Genomic DNA, 9,919 nt, shown 5'->3' on the forward strand with positions numbered 1-9,919 from the left:
GTTTAATTCTAATTTAAACAATATTTTATTCAAATAGATTGGATTGGATTGGCCAACAGGCATAGCCTATGTAAGCCCTCTCTTAGAGGTTAAACAATTTGTAACATCTGTTTCATTCCGGATTTTAAATTCTACAATTGGTTTACAATATATAAGAGGTTAATCTTGATCAACATGAAGTTTGATAATGCGTTGTTGATTGAAACCATTAATTTTTCATTAGGTATATGGATTAGAGATATCCATTCATCTTCGAACTCTATAAAAGATTAGCCCGAACTATTGTGAGCCTAAATCCATTAATTGCGTAGAAATCTGATTCATAGTTTATGCTTATGCTAGCAATGAACTAGACGCAATAAAGAAGATGTAGATACTCTTTTCTAATGAATTGAAGCTAGCACATATCCAACCTCCATGAACAAATAGTGTTGTCCCCTTTGTGTTTAAATTACAAGTAATTGTACATTGATTGCCAGTGAGAAAATTATCCACCAAAGTTCAAATGAGGTAGTTGTAGGCAATTATAAGCAATCGAACGGCATTCAACCATGAGAAAAAAAAACATAATGTATATTCAGCTGTAACAGGCTACGACATAAAAAAATATATAACATTATATTATTTGGCACATGACATATATAAAGAAAATAGATACTGACAAATCACTTGGGACAATCAACATATACCCTAACGACCCTTTATATCAAAGCTAAAGTCGTGGGTAATTATAGTTCAGATCTATTTTCCTTTTGAATTTCAACCAAAAATTAAAATACCGGATATCCCTTTGCCAAATTGGACACCATTATAACATAAGTGGCTTTACAACGCAATAATTGCGTCTTCTTAGTGCTCCACGAAACAGGCCACAGACCACAATTAATTCCTCTATCAGTTCTTTATAACATTTTGTATCATTAAAAAAATTGCAACATGCACGTTTGTCAATTTTGTGTGTGTGTGTGTGTGTAATGTATAGTACTAGTCCAAATACATATCTAGAATTCAGAAAGATTGAAGCAATCACTTTTACAAATTTAGCCAATACACATTCATACCCCTATTAACAAGTCAAGAGCTGTTCCGAAAACTTTCAATATCATCTTTTTGCACTTGGCCTAATCACTCATTCCAAATCAAAATCAGTTTACATACAACATCCAAAAAATTATTTCATCTCTCTTCTTTCATTTCCACCCAAAAAAATCTAAGAAATGAGTGAGGAAGGGAAAGAAAAAAAATAAGGAAAAATATACTCTAATTAAAAGGAACTATATTCATTAATTGTGGTCTTGGGCCACTCTTTCATAATTTGAACATCAATGTTATCGGCAATTAAATTTGTAGAGAAGAAAAAAGAAGTAAAGTTGTAGTCGTTCCTTCAAAATAAACATTACGGGTGCAATCACGAGTTGGTTTAAAGTTATAATATATCACTTACACAGATTACGACGGATATGTTCCAATTATCATAAACACAATCCCGTTCTCTTTTTCCCAATTGAGATCTACCGAACAAAACACCTGATACAGTGGCGGATTCAGAGGTGGGCGTAGAGGGCGTACGCTCCCCCTTTGCTCGGACTTTTTTTTTTTTTTTTTTTTGTAAAATGATTAATCAGACTAGACTTCATGAACTTTACCATTTCCCGTGTATTTAATTAAGTCTCCCAAACAAAGTTTGGAGACTTATTGTTTTTGCTCAGTTCTTATTATTAAGTCTCGGCCCAAACAAAGTTTGGAGACTTATTATTTTTGCTCAGTTCTTATTATTTTTATTATTCTTCTTCTTCCTCTTCCTCTTCCTCTTCCGACACTTTAAAAAATGAACTTGTCCGCAGCGTTTCTCCCAAACCGCTTGTCAGATTGACTTAGGATTTCATAAAATGGTAGACTAATATGTCTAGGTGAGCCATCAATCTTTCGTTTGTGCATTGGGGTCTAATAAGGGGTATTCGGGGGGTAAAAAGGAGGGAGGGGTTTACTATAGAACCCTATGGGATTTTATTTTCTAAAATTTTCAAACTAATATAACTTGAAAACTGTAAGTGATAAATATATGCAGTCTTCAGAAATGATTATAGGACAATAAAACAAATCACATGAAATATAGGGGGAGTCCCTGGGAGTTCATCCCCACCCCATTCAATTTGAGAATGTGCTATTATCTTATAAACGGTCCAGATCCCCACCCCTAAACCATATATATTCTTGTAGGAGACAATAAAACAAATCAAATGAAATTAAAGGGAAGTTCCTAGAGGGTCCCCCCCCCCGTGTTTGAAAACTTGTAAACGGTCAACATCCCCACCCCTAAACCATATATATTCTTGTATGGGACAATAAAACAAATCACATGAAATTAAATGGAAATTCCTGGGGGGTCACCCCCACCCCGTTCAATTTGAGCATGTACTATTATCTTTTAAACGGTCCAGATCCCCATCCCTAAACCATATATATTATTGTAGGGGACAATAAAACAAATGAAATGAAATGAAAGGGAAGTCCGGAGGGAGTCACCCCAACCCCTCTTGTTTGAAAACTTGTAAACGGTCAACATCCCCACCCTTAAACCATATATATTCTTGTAGTGGACAATAATACAAATGAAATGAAATAAGAGGAGAGTCCCTAGGGGTCACCCACCCCCTCTTGTTTGAAAACTTGTAAATGGTCAACATCCCCACCCCTAAACCATATATATTCTTGCTAATCAAATGAAATTAAAGTTCCTGGGGGTCGCCCCACCCCGTTCAATTTGAGAATGTACTATTATATTAATATATGTAAACAAGTTTGTGGGAATACACTTTTTTCTTTCTTTTTTTAACTCTTTGTGTGGCACAATGTAAGGATAATTGACTGATTATTTAAAACTTTCTAATTGCATAAAATTTATACAATTGAAACTTATATTAAATTATGCATAAAAGAAGCAACTTTCCTACTGACTCATGTTTTATTGTGGATTTTTTTTCTTTTAAGATCATAATAATTGTCACTTTTATTAAAAATAATAATTCAAGAGAAACAATTCCCTAATTAAATGTTTTTAAAATGCTATAAAAACACAGAGGTTAAATTTGTTTATTTAATATTTTTATCTAAATTCACATTTTGCCTTAGTTCAATTCCCATCTGGCCTTAGTATATTTTTTTACCTTTTTTACCTGGAATTCACAGCTAAGGCGAAATGAGAACACACCCTTGTAAATGGTGGAGATCCCTACTCGTAAGCCATATATATTCTTGTATGGGACAAAAAATCAAATCAAATGAACATGGGACCATATGAATGTCGAGTTATGGGAGCTTTGTTTGGGAGACTTCGTAACAGCATTCTGTTACAATTACTTCTTGTTTTTATACAATTCTTTACTCATAAAGATATTTTAGCTGATATTTACTGATTGTCAAAGTCATGTGATTTGCTATGGTTGAGGTGACCAGTGCGTTGAGAAAACGTCACTCGGTTATTTTGAAATTCAAATTACAGTAACATATTGCTTAGGCTGAGGATGTCATGACAATCATGAAACCTTCAAAGAAGGATTGAGCAAGAACGTATTTACTTCTATTTCACTATTCCACCAAGTAAATACTCTATAGACTATTACACTCTCATGAAAAAATGTTCAACCATATTATTTACCTACGAAAACATGTTTAACCCAAAATGCCCCAACCTATTTTATAAATAACAAATTGAATAATGATCCCCAGTCAGTATTTATAAGCTCTAGAAAGATTTCAAGTCTCAGGTACGAATCCTTTAATTTGAGGTGGCAGTCTGAGATATTTGAGAGAGAAAAAAATGACTCTGATTCTTGCCTTAAGCAAAACTCAGTTCTGGTCGTATCTGGATTGAAACAATAGTGCTATTAGAAACTAAAATTTCCAACAAAATTATTTAGCATTAAATGAACATGATGAATAAAAACGGGCGTATTTTTTTTTTTTTTTTTTTTTTTTTTTGTGGCCGAGGTTTGCATGTCTGACCGGAAGGTCTGTTTCACCGGACTTATATATTGAATACTTTTTTCAAGACCAGACTGTAACCTGCCTGCTGGGTGTGGCCTTTATGTCTCCATTTGTCGTAGCCTTTGGTTGATTTGGAACCCCTCCCTTTCCTTAGTTTTGCTGGGTGAAACATATCAACCAAACATTTGGATAAAAACTGCATGTTTGTCTTTTTAACTCGTATCGGTCGTATTGTAAATTTCATCGAATAACCCGGTGTATATCTTGTTTAGAAAAGAAGAAATCTGTGAGGTTATGCCAACTTAACTTGCAACAAACCAACGAGAATTTCCTTGTCTATTTTTTACTGACAAATCCCACATCAAATATATCAGTACATAGCTTTGGATCCATGCTAACGTTATATGATAGACAATTAATAGGGAGAATACAGCATCAAAAATGTCCAACCCTTACACTTTACAGCAACTATAAAATATACATGCTCCACGCCAGGAAACCGTTTAAATAGTACATATACTGACACTTGTTTTATGTTTTTTTAGCCCAAAAAATTCCCAAAAAACTTTGACACTTCCGCCCCCCCCCCCCCCCACTTTTCCAAAATTCTGGATCCGCCCCTGTGATATCATGCTCGTTTTTTGAAAAGGTAAGTGTTATCCATGCAGTCTTTGGTATTCTATGTTGCTGTTGTTAGTCTTTAGTTTTTTTTTCAATTTATGAGTTTGAATATACTTTTGGTAGCTTTTATTTCCCTTTTATATGAGGTAAGGATGTCAAGAAAGGTCATGTAAGATCGATTTGGCTAGGTATGTAATTTTACTAAACCTTTTCCAACAGAAAAATGTGGGTATACTCTGTTTATTATTTTTGCGTTTGGTGGTGATAAATGTGTAATGTATTGGTATCCCAAACGTTTGATATCGAGTGCACCTTGTATTCGAGACAAACACATCCTGCGCCAAATATCTGATAGCAAATACTTTTAAAATAAGTAAATACAAACATGTTTATCTGAATTATGGAATGATAAAAAAATGAGACCGATTATCAGTTCATTTTTTATTTCTCTGTTCTTATTCTTACATAGTATCCAATATAAAAGTATCCAATATAAAAACACATTTATATCATACTAAATTACCTTGCATAATGAGTATTTTTTAGTGATGACAAATGCTCTAATATGTTTTTTGCGCTTAAAACTTAGCTTACTTTTTTTGTAAACTCGACAATTACTTTAATTCAAATAGATGAGCTCTGTCTAGTTAGATTGTCCATCGTTCACAAATATATTGACAGTTTGATTAAAGCAAAAAAAATGAACTAGACAAAAAAGATGTATGGCCGTAAAAGTGAAGAGAAAAAATGACAGAAATCGTGGGTTCAAATCCATCCAACACATGTTACATTGGATCTGGTATTACTTCGTTTGTAAACTTCTGGTCTCCCAGGTAAATATTGTCCTCACATTGTCTGAATTTTCTTGTTTCTCTCCAGACACACTCTTCGCCATTATGAAAACATATACCATCGTCATGGTAACAATCAAACATAATTCCAAATTCCCACTCGCATGTGTTGTTGCTGTCCAGTTGTCCACATTGTCCATCCCGGCAGAAAGAAAACTAATAAAACATAAACATAGAAAAAGTATATAAATGAATTTTAAGTGTCCATTCAATAAATTGCCAATCAAATTCAGCAAAAATGTGATGATACGAGCTCTGTTAAATTTCCATAAAAAAATATTTATTAAGTAAAACACACTGATCTTTCTGTTTTGTAAGTAAGGAAACATACTTAATATTGCAAGTAGATACCGTAACGGTTTACACCATGGCCAAATCGGTAGCCACATTAGATCTATTCAGCATTCCATATTTTATTGGGACTTTTATAATTAATTCAGTCTTTATGATTGACAATTTCCTAACATGCCACACATTTTACAGACAATATAGACTTTCATTGTACCTCAGTCTCTTTAGACTTACCTTAATCAATAGAGACTTACCTCACACTGACATCCAGAATCATATTTAAATCTTAGACCATTTTTCTGTGCCTTTGTCAGATTGTGATATGGTTTTACCCATTCACAGGTAGATGTGTATAGATTATCTTCCATTATAGTTCCTGAGGGAAATAAAAAAAAAAAGAAAGAATAACCAATAAAGCTCTTTTAACATTACAATATTTAAAGAGGCAATAAAAAAATAATTAGCAATGACAATATGGCAATCAAAAAGCAACAATGTAACACGTTTTCTGCTGAAGTTCTAAAAATGTGTACTTTTCCTTAAAATTATTGTTGAAATTTCCAAAAGATTACAATTGTAATGCATTAATATCATAGTTATTTTTCTTGTAGCAGGGAAAGTTTAAAAAACACCCGAAGAAACAATTTTCGAAGAATTACTTGCCTGTTATGACGTAGTTTACATTCATTTGTAGCCCTCTAACTCCAGTACTAGATGTTGAAGAAATAATCATTGTCTTCGTTGCATTTTCATACTCTGGTCCTGCCTAAAAGTTAAAAATAGTTCCATAAAGGTATATTACATGTATATTTTCAGTTCTATTAAGATATGTTATTGATATACAAGGTAGGTATATTCCAATTACGCACGCGAAAGTTAGTTACAAAACCCGCGTCCCATTCGAAATAGCTTGGAATTTTACCGAAAAATTAGCGCAAAGCTTATGATAATCTGTAAACTGAAAGGACGAGATTTACATTCTGTAATTTTATAACCTCATTGCAGGTTGTCGTTGTTCAAGACGGGAATAAAATGAGTAAAATTTGTTCATTTGCCAATATTTCATGATTTGACCATATTCGTCTGTTTTCAATGAGAAGGACTCGTTTGATAAAACTTTTAACTTTCTAACCATAAAAACGGTTAACTAAGCCTGCGTTTGTTGAAGCCTCAGTTTCCGGCGAAGTATATAATACGTTAATTTATCAACAGGGAATTTAGTACAAATATGTAATGAATCTAGTCAATAAGTAAGCTTTTTAATAAATAATGGTTTTACCTTGAAAACTTTTTTGATGTTCACAATATAATGAATCGCCATAGGGAAACCATCTTTATGATAGATAACATCTTTGTCCAAGACTCCTGCTAAAACGACTATTAAAAAGAAAATAAAGAATTGTACAAATTGTTAGACAGTTGCAGGATAAATGTACCATTTACCCATTTATGTAACCCTCTTAGCTGATACGATTTCCGGATAGTGTTCCCTACACAAGTTTCTTTTAATAATAAAGGGTGGTTGCTGCCTTCACAGAAGTAAATTCAGTAAGAAAATGGTTGGGCTTTTTGTTTCAGTGTTGACATATCTTAAGATGTAAGCCAATGTATATAATCATAGTAGTTGAACAGATTAAAGACTAGTGCAAATGATAACGGCCTGTGTAAATGATGCCTTAAAGTCTAGTGTACATGACAAAGGCTAGTGTAAAGTATGCCTTTAAAGACTATTGTAAACTATAACGACTAGTGTAAATGATGCCTTCAAAGGTTTAGTGTTAACGATTACGGCTGCCTTCAAAGACTATTGTAATCTATAACGATTGGTGTAAATGATGGCTTTATAGACTAGTGTAAATGATGCATTCATAGACTAGTGTAAAGGATGCATACATAGACTATTGTAAATGATGCATTCATAGACTAGTGTAATTGAAAAAGACTGGTGTACATAATGTCTTTAAAGGCTAGTGTAAACTATAACGACAAGTGATTGATGCCTTCAAAGGCTAGTGTAAACAATAACGACTAGTGTAAACGATAACAGCTAGTGTAAATGGCGCCTTCAAAGGCTAGTGAAATCAATAACGGCGAGTGTAAATGATAACTGCTAGTGTAAATGGCGCCTTCAAAGGCTAGTGTAAACAATAACGACTAGTATAAACGATAACGACTAGTGTAAATGGTGCCTTCAAAGGCTAGTGTAAACAAAAACGACGCGTGTAAACGATAACGGCTAGTGTAACTGGCGCCTTCAAAGTCTAGTGTAAACCATAACGGCTAGTGTAAATGGCGCCTTCAAAGGCTAGTGTAAACAATAACGGCTAGTGTAAATGATGCCTTCAAAGACTGGCATAAACGATAACTGCTAGTGTATAAATAAAGGGTGCCTTCAAAGTCTAGTGAAAATAGCAAAGGGTGCCGTTAAAGATGAACGACCAGTGTTAAATTATGCTTTTAAAGATTTACGACTAGTGTAAACAATGCATTTTTGTTTTTCACAGTGTCAAGTTTTCTTAACGACACTCATCGTAGTAAGAAACAAATGCTCTCTTAGTCATGATGTTATTAATATACAAAAGTGTCGCTTAGGCATGATTTATCGTCAACAATGATTCCACCACTTCCTATATAAACAAGTGTCTTCCGCCAAATTGTCCGAATGAATAAATCCAATTCAAACTAGTGTGAAAAATTTAACGATAATTTGAAGTGTGTCTGTGTTTGTTTTTATGAAGACTTAAACTAGTACGACATGTACAAGTGTGTATGTTTTAATTACCTTATATAAATCTTGCACACCAAAAAAACAAAAACAAAAACACAAAAAAAACTGTAGAAATTTCATTTCACGCTGGCTTGCCACTTTTACATTGATAAAGCTATAAAGCTAAAAACAATAACTAGAATAACGAATGTACGCCATCCTCAAAGTTGTTTGAAGTGGAAACTACAAATCTGTAGTATTACTACCAGGATTTAAAAAAATATAAATCGTTTAAACTTTCACTAAACATACAGCAAGTTTTTTTTTTCTGTAACAAACTTTACTAAAACACTGTCCCTTCCTTTTTTTCTTTTGTTGTTGTTGTTGATAAATATGTACACGTATTTCAAACTAAATAAAAAAAAAAAAAAAAAAAGAGTTTTAATCAATTTTTGAATTAAAATTGCGAAGCCACATTTGATAAACACCTATGATCAGATTTTGGTTTGATACATGTACCTGTTGTAGCCATTTTAGGGCGGGATGCCTGCCTTTAGGGCAATATCATATTCAAAAGTAAATTAACAATAATACCGAATTCCAAAATATTAAAGGAAAACTTGATTAATCTATAGCATGAATCATACATAAAAGTGTAGCAAGAATCAGACAATTGCAACCACTACTTCACAACTCCCTCCGACAAGAAAACATTGCGCACAAAATATATACAAACAAAGACGAAAAACAACAACAAACATCACATTATCTAATACATGTAAGTTGATTTGGTTCAGACACGAAATTTGAAACATCGATAAGTGTCTTACCAAAGTCCGATTCACAGTACTGTTGTTGTGGATGGCGGGGTGCACACATGCAATCTCCATATTGAACAGCATGAAAAAGCAAAGCTGCCACCAAAATGTTTACAGCTGCCATTTTCTGTCTTCTGGAGATAAAAAATAAAATTTCCATTGTATTACTGGAATAAACTAGGAATGAAAATTATGTAAGTTGACTGCCTGTACAGCCATGTCCTATTTGGTGTGTTTTAAAGTTTTTCTCTCCGAAATGCTGTTTGAATATGTAAAATTGGTCGCTGACTTACAAACTTAAAAAATCGCCCCGCATTTAACAAATCTAATAAATTTAAAAAAAATCGTTTGCATCATATTAGTAATATAACAACAAATAAAAAAAAATATACAACGACAGAACAAGAAAAGAACATTTATAAAGAGTTACATTCTATCAATTTTTCAAGAGCCTATGGTAAATTTTAACAAATATAATTTCAATAATAATACACTGACCTGGTTTCAGATGTGATGAACAATATACATGTGATTCGATGATGTAGAGAGGGATTATTTAATATACAAACAATGATGAGTTTCGGATGATGTAGGTGAGAGCCTTTTTCCGTTCTCATTGGTATTGATGTCAGGAGTGTTTACAA

At 33.1% G+C, this 9,919-nt stretch overlaps 1 protein-coding gene across 1 annotated transcript; it reads right to left on the reverse strand.

Annotated features, from left to right (window-relative positions):
- Positions 1-5,034: 5,034 nt before the first annotated feature.
- On the reverse strand, positions 5,035-9,919 carry LOC143078836 (metalloproteinase inhibitor 3-like). The gene is made up of 6 exons (XM_076253831.1): positions 9,774-9,919; positions 9,288-9,409; positions 7,030-7,127; positions 6,414-6,516; positions 6,005-6,126; positions 5,035-5,615 (listed from the first exon to the last, which is right to left on the reverse strand). The coding sequence occupies exons 1-6, from the start codon at positions 9,890-9,892 to the stop codon at positions 5,394-5,396; spliced, it is 786 nt and encodes a 261-aa protein (XP_076109946.1). The 5' UTR covers positions 9,893-9,919; the 3' UTR covers positions 5,035-5,393.

The sequence above is a fragment of the Mytilus galloprovincialis genome, chromosome 1, assembly GCF_965363235.1.
Source record: "Mytilus galloprovincialis chromosome 1, xbMytGall1.hap1.1, whole genome shotgun sequence".
In the NCBI taxonomy this organism is placed as follows: Eukaryota; Metazoa; Mollusca; class Bivalvia; order Mytilida; family Mytilidae; genus Mytilus; species Mytilus galloprovincialis.